The 19,890-nt window shown below is 42.9% G+C and overlaps 1 protein-coding gene across 3 annotated transcripts in view; it reads right to left on the bottom strand.

Annotated features, from left to right (window-relative positions):
• Positions 1–19,890, bottom strand: part of PRKCQ (protein kinase C theta) — a 133,650-nt gene that overhangs the window by 7,271 nt on the left and 106,489 nt on the right. For all 3 annotated transcript variants that reach the window (XM_036341735.1, XM_036341715.1, XM_036341725.1), the window contains exons 13-16: positions 13,480–13,571; positions 11,683–11,745; positions 10,209–10,347; positions 3,376–3,564 (exon numbers count right to left, since the gene is read on the bottom strand). In XM_036341735.1, coding sequence (XP_036197628.1) covers positions 3,376–3,564; positions 10,209–10,347; positions 11,683–11,745; positions 13,480–13,571 — 483 coding nt within the window. The remainder of the gene's footprint in view (positions 1–3,375; positions 3,565–10,208; positions 10,348–11,682; positions 11,746–13,479; positions 13,572–19,890) is intronic.

The following is a 19,890-nucleotide window of genomic DNA, read 5'->3' as shown; positions in this document are numbered from 1 at the left end:
CTTCTTTGGTGCATGCACTTGAGAGGGGAAGATCTCCTTTCCTCCTTTTATAAGGGCATTAATGCCATCATGGAGGTCCCACCCCCATAATATAATCTATACCTAATACCTACCTCTTATAACCATAATACTGGGGGATTAGGGCTTAAACTTATGAATTGTAGGGGTCACATTAAGTATATATATATATATATATATATACAGGGTGTTAAAATATAGTTAAAAAAAGATGTTCTGTGGACCCTTCACCTAGTTTCCCCTAATGTTTGCCTTCACCTAGTTTCCCCTAATGTTTGCCTTCACCTAGTTTCCCCTAATGTTTGCATCTTACATGATTATAGCACAATATCAAGACTAAGAAACACACATTGATGCAATACGGTATAGTATGTCTAGTTCTATGTCATTTTATCACAAGTGTAGATCTGGGTAACCACCACAGCGAACAAGATACCGAACTGTCCCATCAACACAAAGCTCTACCTTGGGATATCCCTTTATAGTCAATCCCCTGCCTCCACTATCCCCAACACTAATCTGATTTCCATTTCTATAATGTTGCCCTTTCAAGGATGTTACATACATGGACTGATATAGTATGCAAGCTTTTGAGATTGGCTTTTTTCAGTCAGTTTAATGCCCTTGAAATCCATCCAAGTTGTTTTATATATCAACAGTAGTTCATTCTTTTTAAAAAAATATTTTTTTATTGATTTCAGAGAAGAAGGGAGAGGGAGAGATAGAAACATCAGTGATGAGAGAGCATCAATGATTGGCTGCCTCCTGTATGTCCCCCACTGGTATTGAGCCAGGTTAAGTCCTTCAAAAAGCCCAATGTAAAATAAATGTGGCGACTGTAATAACATTTGAACTTGTCTCTATGTAAAGAAAATTGCTTGCATTATAATCTTGCTCTTATTTTTACCATCTTTTAAAAAAATTGGTTGATTTTGAAATCAGTTTTCATTTTATATGTGTTTTGTTCAGTCGTTAAAAGTGAATTTAATTGGTTGTTTGAGGAGCTCTCTAAGTTTACTACTGTTTGGATCACAGTCGGAAACAGTGAAAGCTGAGTTGCACTGGCTCAGACTTTTAAACACCACCAGCCTTGGAAGGTGTTGGGGGTGAGGAGTATGTTACTGGGCTTTGTCAGCACTTCAGATTCCACATCTTGATTCCTCAAGGAGAACTCAGGAGTGGCCTCAACATTTCAAATACCTTAGACAAGCTGTCAGCTGTGTGAGAGAGGTAGGAGTGTTGCCCTTTAAATTTAATTCCCATGGTTCTTCATGAGGAAAAAGGTAGACTAGTGAAAAGAGATGGGTCTGGTAATCTTTTTCTAAGTTTACATTTAAAATTCACTGATAGCTTCTATGTTGAAAGATCTTGTCCTATTTCCCTTTTCAATATAGGAAGAACAAGGCTAAAATTATTTCCTTAAATGATTTTTTTTAAAAAAAATATTTTTATTGATTTCAGAGAGGAAGGGAGAAGGAGAGGGAGATAGAAACATCAATGATGAGAGAGAAGCCTACTGGGGATTGAGCCCGCAACCTGGACATGTGCCCTTGACTGGAATTGAACCCAAGACCCTTCAGTCCGCAGTCTGACACTCTATCCACTGGGCCAAACCAGCTAGGGCTTAAATAATTGTTTTAAAGTTATCTAAGATCTGAGATGCCAGAAATCAAAACACTGTTTTGTTCAAAGCACCTGTATTCTGGGTCCACTTCTTTTAGATTTGTTAGCCTCATACTGGAAGGTCTTTCTGACCTAGATAGTTCTGAATAGCTCAGTAAATGTAGGTGGTTATTAATATTACACACAATTAGCATGTTGTATTGCCATGGTGTAGTTTTTACAACTTATTGGTCATAAACAGTAGATAGTATCTTGCATCCTCAATAAAGGTAAACTGGGACTCTGAAAATCTATAACGATGGCTTTCAGGTGCTTCCTCTGTCTGTGCACTGGTTTGCCCTGGGAGCTCTTGGCTTATGGCCAGTGATTTTCTAAGTTTACATCTGTAGCACTGTACACTGATTCTTTATTTAAAGTAGTTGTGTTTTTTTAACAAATATATTTTTATTGATTTCAGAGAGGAAGGAAGAGGGAGAGAGAGATAGAAACATCAATGATAGAGAGAATTATTGATTGGCATGCCCCACACTGGGGACCCAGCCCACAACCTGGGCATATGCCTTGACCAGGAATCCAACTGTGACCTCCCGGTTCATAGGTCGACTCTCAACTACTGAGCTGTGCTGGCTGGGCTATACACTGATTCTTAATTGATCCTGGGCTATCATGGATGGGGGTCTGATTCCTGTGTTGATGGTGAATTCTGGAGATTGCTGCTAAGATGGTGACAGCCTGCACTCCTAAAGTTTTAGGTTGAAAAATGCATTCATATTTCCAGTGGACACAGGTAGGGGGTATGGCAGGGAGCTGGTCTGCCTGAGAGCTGCTAGGCAGGCTCCAGAAGTGAGAGTCCCAGGGAGATGGAGTGCTGCTGAAATAGGGTTTGGTACAGGAGCTGGGCTGTGGAATGCATTGAATAGCCTGCATTTCAAGAGCTTCAGCCAGAAATGTCCCCAGTGGTAGGGATTTCCAAAAACCCACTAGAAAGCATCACCGAAGTCTTGGCTTTAACAACCTACCAAACTGGAAGAGCATCAAGGCCCCCAGCCATATAAGGATAGTTCTTTCTCCTCATTATCCCTCAATTTTCTCCCTGCTTTTAACCTGGTATGGTCTGAAATAGAAACTCCAGAGCTGGAGAGGAAGAGAACAAAGACACACAAGTATGACCACTCTCCCTTCTCCAAAGCTGAGTGCTGCCAGTCAGGAACTTGGGCAGAGGAGAGGGAGCAGAAGTCTTTGCTTTGGGGTTAATAGTGATGTGAGGACTTGTGTCTTAGACTGAACAGTTTTAATTTCTCAGTTGAGGTGGTGTTTTATGTATTTTCCCTAAGAATGAGCAGAAAAGTCATGCATCCTGTCCAAGTTTTCCACCAGGAGTGGGGGAAGATGGACTGTACTGAATAGATTTAATAGGGACTATGGGGGGAAAAAGATGAGTTTTAAGCCACAAATTGTACTTGTTCAGTGGACTAATCACATGTCCAAGTGAGGGCAACCAAGAGTCATGGAACTGGCTCCTGGTCATTTCTTTTTGTAAGTTATGCACATAGGGTTTATTGCTGTCTAATGTTCATCACATTGGTGCCTCAGTTAAGACAGAGACGGTGAGCATCCCATGTAAATTCAGCTCAAGACAATTATTGTTTACTCTACCAGGTATAAATCCGAGCTTAGAAGTGAATGGGAATACTGACCAGAAAACCCAATACTAACCTTGACTTCATTTCTTACCTTCACTAAAAGGTCCTTAGCCTCCCTCTCCAGCCATCGGGGGTAAAAGGGGTTGTCCATGCGGATGGAGTGGAAGAGCTCTTCTTCATCTTGCCCGTGGAAAGGTGACTGACCAATTAGCATTTCATAGAGGAGGACGCCAAAGGACCACCAGTCAACAGAATGGTTGTATTTCTGACCCAGCAAGATCTGTGTAGCCAAAAATGTAATGAATAAAAGTGAGGTTGATGAGTGAACACCTTGTATGGCTTTTTTCAAGGCCAATCAGTAAATCACTGATGGTGATGACAGTTGTATGTGGTATAAACAAAGATCACACTGAGAACTGTATATTTTGGGAAGGTTATGATTGAATACAAATGAGTAGGCAATCTAAAACTGAGCAAACATTTTTTGAGTTTCAATTTCTACTTGTCCCCTGGCCTTAAGTGAAATAACTAAACTGTGTACGTCGTTAGCCTTCATTTCCATCTGTGATGTGAGGGCAGCAGACACAGACCTAAGAAAGCTGGTATCTATCCCAGCTCTCCAGTGCCTCTGAGGTGAATATCTAAACCACCCCCATGTGTTCTACTGTCCTGCATCTTTGCATAAAGTTTCTGTAGGTGACCAAGTATCCAGAGAGGTTATCTGAACAAGTCCATTCCTTAAATCTGAACTAGTCATGGTTTACAACTAAGAGAGTAAAATTTTGTGACCATGCCAAGAGACAGACTAGGATACCAACTTGTTCAATATAGATATTGGATGTAAGCGCCATGTGCACTTTGATATTGGTGCTTTGCGTAGAACTGGTCTGGACTATTCTTAAGGGTAGTGGATTTAAAGTCTGGAATCCTACCTAATTTTAAAAGATTTATACCTGTTCACCAATCCACTTTCTTGCAGAAAAGTTTTTGTACTCAGGCCATTCAGCAACTTCCTTTTTAATGTTGGAACATAGAGAGTGCACATGTCACTCTACTCAGTGCTTTCATCCCAACAAATAATGATGTAACCTTCTCTAAAATAGTACATAGGGCCATCAGTGGGTGAATGGATAAATACAGTGTGGTCTATACATACAGTAGAATATTATTCAACCTTACAAAGGAAAGAAATCCTGACACATGATACAACATGGGTGAACCTTGAGGACATTGTGCTAAGTGAAATAAGCCAGTAACAAAAGGACAAATATTGTACCATTCCACTTACATGCGGTACTTAGAGTACCCAACTTCATAGAGGCAGAAAATGGAAAGATGGTTCCTAGGGGCTGGGGGAAATGGGGAGTTGTTGTTTAATGGGGATAGAGTTTCAGTTGTGCAAGATGAAAAAGTTCTGGAGATTAGTTGCACAACAATGTAAATGTACTTAACACTACTGATTGTACTCTTAAAAATGGTTAAGCTGGTATACTTTATGGTACGTATATTTTACCACAATTAAAGTCAGTACATAGCACTGGCCGGTGTGGCTCAGTTGGTTGGGCATTGTCCCATGCACGGTGCGTGTGTGTGTGTGTGTGTGTGTGTGTGTGTGTGTGTGGTGTGCTGATTCAATTCCCCATCATGCCCGAGTTGCGGGATCAATCCCTGGTAGGGGGTGTGCAGGAGGCAGCCGATCAATGTCACATTGATGTCTCTCTCTCTCTTCCTCTCTCTCTAATTTTATATGGAGAAGAGAACATTCTGTCTCTCCTGACTCCGGCTGACAGGATGGTTTGGGGGAAGCTGCTTTATTACCCAAAGCAAAATGGAGAACGGATACTAGTATTGAAGTACTAAATTTAAAAAGCAAGACTGGGACCTTCTTTTCACACTGCAATTTAAGGGTTAGCTCACCTGTGTGAACACACACACAAACACACAGAGCATTTTAGTATAGCATTCCTCATTTGAAATGGAATTTCCCCCTTTGAAAATGGGTCTTAGGAATGAATGGTAGAATTGTAACACTGATGAGCCCAGGAAAGAAAAGTGACACTATAGTTCTAGACCAGTGGCTCTCAACCTTGGCTGCACATTAGAATCACCTGGGAATCTTTTTAAAATCCTGATTTCTGGGCCTCATCCTCCGGAAATTCTGTTTCTTTGTTATGGGATGGGGCCACAACATTAGTAACAAAGAAACAGAATTTCCAGAGGATGAGGCCCAGAAATCAGAATTTTAAAAAGATTCCCAGGTGATTCTAATGTGCAGCCAAGGTTGAGAACCACTGTTCTAGACATTTCAGTATTTTCTAGGACAGCTTTATATCTTGATGCTGGTGAACTTTCTGATGCAGAAAATAATGTGCACAGCACCCATCTCTGACCCTTACCTCTCCCCAGGCCTGTCCTTGGGAAATGAGACAAGCTTGGAGTGAGGCTCAGGAATACTGTGAAAGTGTCTCTAATACAGTGATGGCGAACCTATGACACGCGTGTCAGAGGTGACGTGAGAACTCATTTTTTTGGTTGATTTTTCTTTGTTAAATTGCATTTAAATATATAAAATAAATATCAAAAATATAAATCTTTGTTTCACTATGGTTGCAAATATCAAAAAATTTCTATATGTGACACGGCACCAGAGTTAAGTTAGGGTTTTTCAAAATGCTGACACGCTGAGCTCAAAAGGTTCACCATCACTACTCTAGTATAAGACTTGCTAAACAAACAAACAGCAATAAACAGTTGTGAAGGCCATACTAAATACTATAGGTTCTACTTCTGCCTTAGTCCTCTATCGTGTAGTTTATCACTGGGTTGTTGTGAGGCTCCAGTGAAAAGAAGGAAAGACAAAGTGTTTTGTCATTTGGAAATGACTATATGCTACATGGTAAATATCTGTCTTGATGAACTGGTACCCACCTGTGAAAACAAAGATCAAGTTGCAAACAGAAATTTGCAATCTGCTATTGACTTCCAGTGTAAAAACGCTATCCACTAGCCTTAACTCAATACTTAAATGCTAAATTTCACTTTATTTATACATTTAAAAAATATTTTTATTGATTTCAGAGAGGAAGAGAGGGGGAGAGAGAGATAGAAACATCAATGATGAGAGAGAATTATGAGCGGCTGCCTCCTGTACGCCCCACACTGGGGATCTAGCCCGCAACCCTGGCATGGAAATCGAATCGTGACCTGCTGGTTCACAGGTCGATGCTCAACCACTGAGCCACGCTGGCTGGGCCTAAATTTTAAAGTTAACTTTAAAAATAAACTTTGCCTTAAGGAGCAGTTTAAAAATAGACTCAGGGAGAATGATAAGGTAAATAAAGATGTGCACAATCAGTTCAGTAGTTTGCCTTCAGTGAGGACGGGTTCACACGCAATTCCTGGGATGTGCCACAAGGGGGAGCCCCAAGCAACCAGAAACTGCTTGAACATCGCATCTTTGTAAACAACTTCATTTGGCAGGAAAAATGAAAAGAAATCTGGAGGACAGGAGACAGCTATGGTGGAAATTAAGGCATTTAAGGCTAGGTGATGTTAATAAAGAATTTCAGTCTTAAGTTAGGAGGAAGAAAAATGTAGATTCATATTCAATTACATACTGTTGAAACAATGTCTGCAAAGGCTTGCTGATCTGTGTTAGGGTTTTCCTTATAGAATGTGTTTTATTTTATTTATAAGAACCTCTGAGGTAGATCCTGTTATCCCCAACAAGAGAAGTGATTGGACTGAGGGAGGTCACATGTGTTGAAAACTATGCTCTGAAGCGTGGTCTTTTGTTATTTAATCCCAATATTTTAATGCATAAACATGTTTGTACTGTTAATAACTCTAATAAAATTTAGTGATTTAAAACTATTTCATCCTCAGTTCAACCTGATTATATTCCATTTTATGCATGTTTTAAAACACACAGAGAATATTGGCAAAAATGTATGAGATTCATATATAATAAGTATACATATAATGAGGATGCATTTTTAACAGATGAGGGAGCAGGTCAAAAGTTTGAAAATATAGCCCTGGCCAGTTTATCTCAGTGGGTAGAGTGTTGACCTGTAGACTGAAGGGTCCCGGGTTTGATTCCTGTCAAAAACACATACCTCAGTTGCAGACTAGATCCAGATTGGAGTACATGCAGGAGGCAACCAATCGATGTGTCTCTCTCACATCGATGTTTCTCTCTCGCTCTCCCCCCCATCTCACCCTCCCTCCCTTCCTCCCTTATACTCTCTTTAAAAATCATTAAAAAATATCCTTGGGTGAGGATTAAAAAAATAGCTTGAAAATATATAAAGAAGAAGCACTGGCAGTTGGATGGTGATGGAGAGAAAAGCCAGGCAAAAGGGTATCACTGGGGTCCAGACAAGAGGTGCCGAGGGCCTGGAGAGGGTGCCAACAGTAAGGATGGGAAGGAATAGGAGAAGTATGGGGGATTGAAGCGAAGGGACTGAGAAAGGATCTAGGGATCTTAATTCTGTCACAAAATTGGGGAGGGAAGAATAGGCTCAATGGCCCATGAGGTCTAAGTTTAGAAGATCTTAGTGTCTGGATTTGGGAGGGGTAGGAAAGAAGGAGAAAACGTGGATAAGTCTTAGTGTCCTGGCTATGTGACTGGATGGATAGGTGTATAGTGCAATTTTCCAAGAAAGAGATAAAGGCCCTGGCTGGTGTTTCTCAGTGGTAAGAGCGTCGGGCCTTGCACCCCAGGGCCTTGGGCTCAATTCCTGGTCAAGGGAATGTACCTGAGTTGCAGGTTCAATCCCTGGCCCCAATCAGAGTGTGTGCAGGAGGCAACCAAATGATGTGTCTCTCTTACATCGATGTTTCTCCCCCCCATCCCCCAACCCCTGTCCCTTCCATTCTAAAAATCATGGAAAAATATCCTTGGGTGAGGATTAACAACAACATCAAAAAAGGGATAAAGGAGAAGGCTGGGTGGGGGTGGAGCAAGTTCAACAGAGGAAGGAGTTTGGGACCTGTTTTGTTTGAATGGTCTGTGGAGATAGTTGAAGGTCTCAAACAAAAACATGGACGTATAGGTCCAGAACAAGAAGTAGTAGTTTGGGCTGGCCATACTGACATTGGTGTTTTAAAACCATCCTGATAAATACTGTTGCTCATGGAGAATGTACAGTAAGAAGAGAAGAGGACCAAGAGTGGGATCAGGTGAAGACAAGCATGTGTGAGGATGAGAGAAGGAGACTGAAGTTACAGAGAGAGAGGTCGCTGAAGCCAAATTCTGGGAGATGTAGAGGAAAGAAGGATTCAGGGAGAGGATGTTGCATAAGGTACTTGTAGACAGGAAAGTTAAAAGCTTTCCTGTTGTAATTTCTTGTTGACCAGAGGCCAATCTTATATTTAAACAAGGTTAAATCAAAATTAAATACCACATCCTCACAGGGAAAAGTCACATATTTTGTAGAGTCGGGATGACTACAGTTCCTTTGGCAATGACAGGGATTTGCTGTTAAATTTGTTTTACCCAGGAAATCAGAGGTCCATCACTGTCTATCAAACAACCATTACCACCTATTTATAAATACGGTTATTCATTCATTCTTCTAAAAGGTTATTTATTATTAACTTATGTGCCAAGCTGTGCACGCGGTCTTTGGATAGAAACGTGATTAAGATCACACTAATCTACATATGTGACAAAATGGTACAGAACTATGCACATGTTGTAGCAATCTCAATGTCTTGGTTTTGAGTGTATCATAGTTATATACCATGTAACCACTGGGGCAAACTGGGTGACGGGTGTATATGGGTGATGTTTCTGTACTATTTTTGCAACTTCTTGTGAATCTATAATTATTTCAAAATAATAAGTTATTAAAAAAGGAATAAAAATAAGCCCCTGACTTAGAGCAATCAGCATCCAATAGGACAGGGAGAGTCAAAGATAAAAAAGCAATGATGATACGTGCGATGCAAAGGGAAGGGCTAGATGGGAAGGGGGTGTCTGATCGCCCTGGGATGGCACCTGGGGCGACTCCATAACAAGGAGAGAGGAGGGGAGCGTTGGGTGGATGGATCTCTTCTGAGCAAATGCCATTCTTCTGGGGGCTCAGAATGTGATTGTGATGTCCTCCCATTTTTTAAAAATAAGAAATAACAACACAACAAACCAGAAACTTTCCAATAACATGTGACACCAGCGTTGTGTCCTCATATCCCAGAAGGGGGCATACACCAGTGCACTCCGGCAATCCCTCCATGCTCGCGGCAGCTTAGAAACCACAGTGTAGGTTTTTCTGCTCCTAAAATGACCCGCTGGACTACTCAGGTGCTTACTTATAACCCTGTTCAGTGTCCACCTGCTTCTTCCCCATTGCTTTTTCTCTGGTGGGTCTGAGCAGAGTGAAGATATTGTAATACTGGGGTGGGGAGGAGCCATGACAGAAAGGATATGCTGCATCATTCAAGACTTGGAGAGCCGACCTAATTAGCATGAGTACCATCCCCTCATACAATAATAACAGCAGCCCCTATATCAGTGGTTCTCAACCTTCCTAATGCCGCGACCCTTTAACACAGTCCCTCATGTTGTGGTGACCCCCAACCATAAAATTATTTTTGTTGCTACTTCATAACTGTAATGTTGCTACTGTTATGAATCATAATGTAAATATCTGATATGCAGGCTGTATTTAGGCAACCCCTGTGAAAGGGTCGTTCGACCCCCAAAGGGTCGCGACCCACAGGTTGAGAACCGCTGCATATGCAGCCCTAATCATGCAATACTCAAAAACAAAAAACAAAAACAAAAATAAAAACAAAAACAAAAAACTCCCACAAATTCCAATCCCGAACGAGAATACTTAAAATCTGATTTTCAGGGAGGAGGAAGCAGTGGTGCCGGCTGGGCGTGCGGGGCTGGGAAGGGGCACTGCACATCCCTACCTCCGGGGCGATGTAGTCAGGGGTCCCGCAGAAAGTGTTCGTCTTGGCATCTCCTAACATGTTCTCCTTGCACATTCCGAAGTCCGCGATCTTGATATGCCCATCTTTGTCTAGCAGGATATTATCTAGCTTCAGATCCCTGAAAAACAAAAGCATAGCAAGTCCTCGCTGCCGTCATTACAATGTTGTTAGAATAGAACTGCCCTTTGAGGGCGGTCTCATCACTCTACCCAGGGCAGCCCTCGCCTGGCTGCACCCTCTGAAATGGGGAGACTTCCCCGGGCGGATTGTCAGCCTTCCCTCTAAGCACCGCAGTCAGTACTGACCATCCCGGAGAGAGAGAGGGTCTGAACTGGTGACACAGAGCTGCTGCCGTCAACAGCCGGTGTGGGCCGTCCCCGAACCCTTACAGAAGACGCTGGGTCAGGACTGTGCCATTTCCTCAGAAGAGCCCAGGAACCCACTCTTCTGGGTCCTTTTAGTTGTCTTGCGCCTTCCTTTTGCGTCAGGTTCTCAACTGCCCCTTCTCCCTGTGTGGCTGTGCTGGCCTCCAGCTGGTCAGCCGGCCTCCATCTAGCTCCTTTCTTTTTATTTTATTTTTTAAAATACATTTTATTGATTTTTTACAGAGAGGAGGGGAGAGGGATAGAGAGTCAGAAACATCGATGAGAGAGAAACATTGATCAGCTGCCTCCTGCACACCTCCCTACTGGGAATGTGCCCGCAACCAAGGTACATGCCCTTGACCGGAATCGAACCTGGGACCTTTCAGTCCACAGGCCGATGCTCTATCCACTGAGCCAAACCGGTTAGGGCATAGCTCCTTTCTTTTTAATTTTTACTCCCCCTTTAATCTGCAGTGAGTCAGAAACCAGACAATTATGTTTTGAGAAAAGAAGTGAGGAGATTGAAGTACAGTAGCTTTCATCCGAGAAGGATGTGAAGTGATGGCGTGTAATGGAGACATTTAGGACATCCATTCACAAAAGAGGGTACACGTGGCAGTCTGTGCACTTGTACAAGGTGTAGGCTTACAGTTCCCATAGGGGTGCCTGAGTGTTCAGGGGAGAGCTCCCCGCCTCCCCCACCCGAAAGGAGAGCATTCTAGGTGGCCCAAAGCAAACACAGGCAAAGACAGGAGGCGCAGGAGACAGAGCGAGAAAGCAACAAGGTATCAAAGAGAAAGAGCAGAGTATAGGAAGGGAGGGAGAAAAACGGGGTGAGAAGAAGATTAAGAGGAAGGACCGGAATAAAGAGCAAAGCAAGGTCAGACCCTTATTGCTTTGGAGACTGGAATTTCTTACTTGGTTACTAGTAAATCATCACCCGTGTTATCAGCATGGGCAGGAAGCCTGGGTGTGAAACTTTCGGCCACAAAAACACCCTGGGCATTTCACGGCACGAAAGAGCATCGACTACATTAATGCGACCACGAAATACAGATGTTTCGTGTGTCTGAAAGCGTAACATTTACCTGTAGACAATGCCTTTGGAATGGAGGAACTGCAGACCAAGAATGATTTCAGCAGCATAAAACCTGAGGGAAGAAAAATCAGAGTTCTCCACCAATTCATTAACGGAACGGAAGAAAACCCCCATTTTACCCCGTGATTACTCTGTGCCGTCCTCTGCGTAATGTATACACGCCTCTGTTTGTACACAATGTACCTGTGCACGCACAGAATTTTGTTTCATCCGAACAAAAGGAAGATGTCCTCCGAGGGAATGAAGCAGAGCTGGTACCCTAAGTTAGCCCTACCTGCAGCTGGTGCTCCTTCTTATATTTTAAAGGACAATGCTCAAGCTGTCATTTTTTCCCAATAGAACATACCCAAACACTAAATGCAATTGTATAGTATAATAGGAAAGTAATTTTCCCTTTTATTTTAGATGTATTTTTATTGATTTCAGAGAGGAAGGGAGAGGGAGAGATAGAAACATCAATGATGAGAGAGAATCATTGATGGCTGCCTCCTGCACGCCCCCACCAGGGACAGAGCCAGCAACCCAGGCATATGCCTTGACCGGGAATTAAACCGTGACCTCCCGGTTCATAGGTAGATGCTCAATCACCCTGGATAACACAGATAGCAGGTGTCTGATGGCTCTCATGCCTTACAAAGCTGGGAAGGATGCTGGACTGAGTGAATCCTCTCTAGCACGAAAAATGCCTGATGGTCTCTCGGTGGTGGCTAGTCCTTACAATGATCTCTGGGCAGTGTGCGGATGGCTCCCCGAGGCCACGAGATCAGCGGTATGGATCTCAGCAAGGTTTCTGCAGGAGCTGGGGAACAAGTCCATCTTTCAACCTGGTTCACACACCACCACTCAGAGCACTCATTAGGAGCCAGTGAAAGATTATTGAAGAAATACAGCCAGTCTGCCTGGCCAGCGTGGCTCAGTGGTTGAACGTCGACCTATGAACCAGCAGGACGGTTCGATTCCCAGCCAGGGCACATGCCCAGGTTGTGGGCTCGATCCCGAGTGTAGGAGGCAGCCGATCAATGATTCTCTCTTATTATTGATGTTTCTAGCTCTTTCTTCCTCTCCCTTCCTCTCTGAAATAAATAAAAATATGTTAAAAAAAAGGAAAAGAAATAAAGCCAATTCTGTACCCAGCATTTAAAAATGGGCCTGGTGGCACCATTAAAAAAAAAGTCACAGTGGTTTTACCATTCAGGAAAGGGACGGTGGGGGTGGGGGCTGGAAGGGGGTGGGTGGGTGGAAGGGGGTCCTCAGCTGCAGTCCCAATGGGTATAGGCAGCCTGTTGGACTCGCTTGTGTTGAGGGCTGCCCAAGAAGGTGAAGGTTTATTCTCAGACTAAGTGTCCCTCCCGGGTTCTGAACTCTCATGCTCGGAGCTTTATGGCTTCGCATTGACCTTTCCACGAAAGGCCTCAGCTTCATCCTGCGACCGCCTTTAAAATCTGTGCTCCTTTGGACTGCTCTCTTTTCAAAGGGCACACATTTTCTTCCATGCTCACATCATCTAGAACCCCGAGGAACTGGGGCATCTCCTTGAGAAACTACACAGTTGATTTCAAAACACAGAGAAATTAAACAACACTGACAAGAATGTAAGCTTCACAAACTAGGAACATGGTTGCCTGGTGTGGTATATTCTCTGGGGTTACCTCGTCCTGGGAGTTAGGCGTGCTGGGTGAGGTAACAAACACGCCCCGGGGAGGGAAAGAGTGTTCTGTGGGCACTGTGGGGGCACAGACACTGCCATGAACAGCGGAAAACCCCAGACCCTTCGAAGGGCTCTTACGTGGCTCTGGGAAGGTCAAACTTGTGGCAGCTCTGGATGTGGTACATCAAGTCTCCTCCATTGAGAAATTCCATCACAAAAAAGAGGTTTTCCTGGGGAAAAACAAAGACAGTCCCAATTTTTAGCTTCCTCAAAAAAAAAAAAAAAAAAAAAAAAAAAAAAAAAAAAAAAAGGAACACAAGCATTACTTTTTTTTTTTTTTTAAAAATATATTTTATTGTTTTTTTACAGAGAGGAAGGGAGAGAGATAGAGAGTTAGAAACATCGATGAGAGAGAAACATCGATCAGCTGCCTCCTGCACATCTCCCACTGGGGATGTGCCTGCAACCCAGGTACATGCCCTTGACCGGAATCAAACCTGGGACCTTTCAGTCCGCAGGCCGACGCTCTATCCACCGAGCCAAACCGGTTTCGGCAACAAGCATTGCTTTTTAAATGGATATTGATGATTTCACAGGAGCCAATTCTGTCTTCAGACCACTTACAAAGAGATAAAACTCATTTAAGTGATCAGTAGCATTGCTGCCTCATCCATCAAAGATGGTGAGACACAATCCTGCCTTCAGGGTGCTTACAACCAAATATAGCCTTTATCTCTCCAGTGCAGGCTTAGATGGGGGCGAGCCACAGCTTAAGAGCGTATTGCCCCCATGGGGGCGTGGAGGGTTGAGTGGCAGCGTCAAAGGCAAGGCTGAGATCTTCAGGGTGTGGTCAGAGTTCTAGAGGTGGCCACAATTCCAGGAAGCCTGAGCTCGTCCTACTGCGTGAGACAACATGTCCTCGATAACTGTATTCACGGCACTTTGCCCTGATTTTTTAGAGTCCCCATGAACCACAGAATTTGTAATCCACAAAGTGTGGAGACATGTGTCGTGTCTGTGCATAAATTTGCACCTGAAAACCTCACCTGGGTGATTTTTTAACAGAATTAACCTTTAAGTTTTGATGTGAAACTAACTGTGGCCTCAGGGCATGCCAGGTGATGGTGGAAACAGCATTCTGGTCTGACAGTGACATATGTTGCCTGCTACAGAAACGGGAAACCCAGCATTGTGGCAATTATCTCAATAATTCAGGCAAAAGTAAGCGTTATCCTCCTGCTTTTTCCAAAGTTGACCTTAGATGGGAGGTCACTGATACTTTCTCTTGTGGGCAGGCCAAAGTCCTCTGCTGACATAAATCCAAACACTGCTATTTCCAACATACTTGGAGGTAGATAATTTGCCTCATCTGCACACACCTGCTTTCTCATTAGCACATCTTCCCTCGAGCTCTTCTTGTCATAAGTACCATATGAATAGCTCCTAATCTTTACCTTTTTATCCAAAACTGTGATGACCTGTACACACACAGGGGGATCTCCTACGTATCCAGGAGAATGAAGGGTATAAAAGGTTAAAGTGAGACCATTTATTACAGCGCTCAGATGAAAGATTCCCTTTAATTGTTAGGATGTTTACAAATTCCTATAAAGTTTGAAACTTCAGGATTTACACATTGTCAGTTAGGACTTGGAGAACGTGGGGGAAGGCAACTCAAGGGAAAAGGTTGACATCACTTGTACACACCCTTGGCCTGGCAGTCCCCTTGGCTCTCATGTCTAAATCAGACTCTCACCCTGGGTGGGGGTTTGGGGCTGAATTTGTGCATCCACAGAGAGTCAGTTTACTATGGGGCTCAGTCAATTTAGTACGATGGGCATTCCAAGAAGATCACACTGATGTGGTGATGACTAATTAAATAGTAATGGAGATTTATAGCATGTTGGATGTCACATTTAATCCCACTAAAACACATTATGGCTCCACAATAAATCTTCCAAAAACAGTCTGCTCCAGTTCTACCTTTATATTAAGCTGGTGCACCAAACAAAGCCCACGGGTTGTTTTTGGTTATTTATGATGACATTTTGCTTCAGTTTAAGCCTTTGGTTTGGGTGAATAGCAGCGAAAACATGGGCTTTTAAAAGGGGGATAAGGGCAGCCCATGCCTGGAAGTCCAGCTTGGGTGGGCAGAATGGGGAAACTTGTTCTTCCTTGAGAGGGTGCTGTTTTGAGGATCTTTGCCCTCTTCTAGGGGTTCTGATAGCTGTTTGGAAGTCTCAAGGATCCACTCATCAAGGGAACTGTTGGGTCCACTCTGGTCCCAATGAGATGACTCAGTGATGAAATTAGCATAAAAGAATGTACACACAAACCATGCAGTTACGGGATTTGGGTTTTGAGTATCACATTTTGAAGGATGGCTAAACCTTTTCAAAGTTGAATCTCAAATCCTATTCATAAAACTTAAATATAAATAGAATAGACTCAAGTTTTCCTGAATGGCTGGGAAGGGAGTGCTCAGAGATGGAGGTGACCTGCTGCTGACCTGGAACTCTGCAGGGGCCCTATAAAAAAGAAAAGTCTGCCCACTGGAGAAACTCCAGATTGGGTGGGGTAGGACCAAACCCAGAAGAAGTTGACTCAGGGTAATTGTTAAGACCATGGTCTTTGCCCTCATTCAGACCCGAATTCAGAACTTGGAGAAGTTACTTAGCCTCTCCTAAGCCTAACAGTCTTCATTTGTGAAATGGAGGGAATGCTATTCCCACCTCCTAGGGGTGTCGTTGAGTATTACATGAGATTATATATGTGGAAAGCTGGCCCAGGCTTGGCACTCAGCATGCACATGATATCTGGTGCTGTTGTAATTATAGGGAACAATTTAAAAGCCAGTAAAAAAAAAATAAAAACAAAGTAAAAACATACAGCAGCTCCTTCCCAGAGGAAGGAACTGAACAGTCCTGTGGCTCCTGACACAAAGAGGAAAACGGGGTCTTGGCTCTCCTCCAGTCTCTTCTTTCTGTTCCGGTTGAGCTGAGAGAAAATGCAAAGCAGGCTCGAGAGGGGGGCATGATCTCCTGGCCTGTGGCCCCATTTCACTAGTATAGACCTCTCTTCTTAGGCCTGGTAATACTTTAGCTGATGCAAATGATTCTTTTGGGGCAATGAAAGTTGGCATTGTGTGGTGTTGGGGAATGGGATGCTCCAAATCTGCCCTAGACTTAGCATTTGTCAACAATGCCGGCACCGCATTTGTGGAGCAGAAGCTTTCGATTCTGATCTGTCACTAACTAGCCTGTAGCCAGGTAAATAGCACCATCCCTGAGCCTCAGTCTCAACCTCTGAAAAATGAGAAGTATCAGCTACATTCCCCTTTACTAAAGACTCCCTGATTTTCACCATTTATATTTCTCATTTAGTTTCCCCCCTTTTTCTTGGGGGAAGAGATAAAATTAACAAACTGTGACTGTTGAGCACATTATAAGACTAATGTACTAGCAACATTTCCCAAATAATAAAATATATATTGGTAAAAAGATGTTATGCTTGCAAAATTTTTAAGAGAAGTCTGTGTCTAGAAGCAATGCATATTTGAAGTAAATTGAAGAAATAGTGATGAGTCTTCCCTTTGAATCTTTCTCAAAGGAGGTAAGCTTTATGGCTGGATTGATGGCCCACCATAACACTCCAAATGAGGTAAAAAAGTAGATGTCAGAGGACCTCCTCCTATTTAAGTAGTCTTCTGGTTATGCTAATAGAGCTTGATTATTGGTTGGGTGAAAATTCTTTTGGGTCTGCTTTAACATTTGAATTAATCCCATCATGGGCCAAGGGCTGAAAAACAGAATGGGTTAGAACAAATTGTGGTTTAGGACTCATTTGAGTAGACAAGAGTAGCAGGAGACTGACTTTTTGATTTGTCTTTGGATTTTTTTCTGAATCTTGTGTCTTATTCTTTTAGAAAGAACACCAGGCAAACTGCCTGAAATCTGGCTGAATGGAAGTCTTACAACTAGAGAAGTAAAGAAAAAAGTACATTGAGACTGGAGGAGCAGAAGCATGGAACTGACACCCATGCTGTGGTGTTTTAATCAGGAGGGATATCTCTGCTGTGGAGGCCATTGGTGAAGAGCAAGGGATTCCAGTCCCACCCCAGACTCCCAGCCCAGGGTTCCAGAGGTGGGAAGAGAATTGCCCATAACTTCAGTTTGTAAAAACCAGCAGGGATTGTGGCTGAATGAAACAGAGACTGTGGGAGTCCCAGCAGTTCCTTTTAAAGGGCCAGCACATAGACTTACTCGGACTTGATCACTCTGGGCTCCAGTTCTTGGTGTGCTGGTGGTGGCGGGGGGGGGGGGGGGGGGGGACTTGAAAGGTAACTGAGATATTCAGGGAGGAACTGGATTTCCTGGCATCAGGGAAAGAACTCAGGGGCAGCTTTCTCCAGATGGGGATGCTTGCAGGCATCATGTTCCTGTGCTGGGACCTCCCCTGTTGCAGAGCTGATTGGCAACCATATCTGAGTTTCCATCAGCTTGGTTCACACTGTTCACTCTGCCCTGGTGACACCCTAAGACACCACCCTATCCAATTTATAGGCCCATCCAAATTGTTTGCAGTGGCTTTTCCATATGAATGGCCTGTTCTGGCTCAGGCTTCAGACTTTTCTAAAATCTCTTAAATAAGCAACAGCCATCATCAGCATGCCCCCTACCTATCAATAAGAAGTCCACGACCCAGCACTAGCATCAGCTTGCCTTGATTCACAGCTTGGCCTCACCTGGGCACATCCAAGCGTAATACAAGTAGCAGCCATCTGCAGATGGCTTTGTATCTCCTGAAGGGTGGCCCCAGGAAGTGGCTTATTGCACTTCCTGGTAGGCCCTAAAGCCAGTGAACCTGGTGGACAGCTTCATACCTTACCAGATTACAACTCTACACATGCACAAGTGACACACTCAAGGGGCAGAATCAGTGAGCACCAAAGCCCCAGTAAAGCAAGTCCTACTCCATAGGGGTATCTCCTGCACAGCAGCTCTTCCACTGTAATCACAGTTGGTCCTCACAGTCAATTGGCCTAGAGGTAAATTCCTTCCAGTGACACCAATAGCAATAAAAGCTCAACTACAGTAAGACTGTGCATGTAGCCCACACAAGGACACACCTAGAATGCCTAGCTCAGGTGACTGGGGAGGCTGAGCTACTGGGCCCTATAGGACACCTACTATACAAGGGCACTCTACCAATTCCAGGAGACATAACAGCTCTACCTAATACATAGAAAGAAAGACATGGAAGCAGTCAAAATTCAGAGACAAAGAAACATACCACAAATAAAAAGACAGAAAAAGATCTAAATGAAATGGAAGCAAGCAAACTATTAGATACAGAGTTTAAAACATATAAGGTTTCTCAAGAATCTTAATGAGAGGTTCAAGGGACTTAATGAGAGCATCAAGGGATTTAGAGAGACGTTCAAGGATCTTAGTGAGAATTTCAAAGACATGAAAAAGAACCAGTCAGAAATTAAACAATTGAAATAAAGAATAATTTATAAGAACTCAACAGTAGAATAGAGGATTCCGAGGATCAAAGCAATGATTTGGAATATGCGGAAGCAAAAAACATCCAATCAGAAGAGCAAAAATAAAAAAAGAATAAAAAAATATGAAGATAGTATAAGGAGCCTCTGGGACAACTTCAAGTGTACCAATATTTGTATTATTGGGGTACCTGAGGGAGAAGAAAGAGCGCAAGATAATGAAATTCTATTTGAAGAAATAATGACAGAAAACTTCCCCTACCTGGTGAAAGAAATAGACTTAAAAGTGCAGAAAGTGCAGAAAGTCCCAAACAAGAGGAATCCAAAGAGGACTACACCAAGGCACATCAACATTAAAATGATTAAAGACAAAGAGAGAATCTTAAAAGGAGGAAGAGAAAAGCAGTTAGTTACCTACAAGGGAGTGACCATACGACTTTCAGTTGATTTTTCAGCAGAAACTTTGCAGGCCAGAAGGGAAGGACAAGAAATATTCAAAGTGATGACAAGCAAGGACCTACAACCAAGATTACTCTACTCAGCAAAGCTATCATTTAGAATTGAAGGTCAGATAAAGAGCTTCATAGACAAGAAAAAGATAAAGGAGTTCATCACCACCAAACCAGTATTACATTAAATGTTAGGTATTCTTTAAGAAGAGGAAGAAGAGGGAAGAAGAAGAAGAAGAAGAAGAAGAAGAAGAAGAAGAAATATGAACAATAAAATGGCAATAAATACATACCTATCAAGAATTGAATCTAAAAACAAACAAAGAAAACAAAACAAAAGAACACACCAAAAAATCTAATGAACAAAATAAAATAGAATCAGAGGTATGAAAACACTGAACAGACTGATGAATCTCAGAGAGAAGGGGAGTAGGGGACCGGTCAGAGATTAACCAAAGATCTTATATGCATATGTGCATTACCTATAGACACAGACAATAGGGGATGAAGGCCTGGGGTAGGGCAGAAACCGGGTAGAGGGGAACAATGAGGGGGTAAATGGACATCTGTAATACTCTCATCAATAAAGATTAA

This window comes from Myotis myotis, unplaced genomic scaffold, assembly GCF_014108235.1.
Source record: "Myotis myotis isolate mMyoMyo1 unplaced genomic scaffold, mMyoMyo1.p scaffold_m19_p_1, whole genome shotgun sequence".
Lineage (NCBI taxonomy): Eukaryota > Metazoa > Chordata > Mammalia > Chiroptera > Vespertilionidae > Myotis > Myotis myotis.
This window is presented reverse-complemented; position numbering and strand designations above follow the sequence as displayed.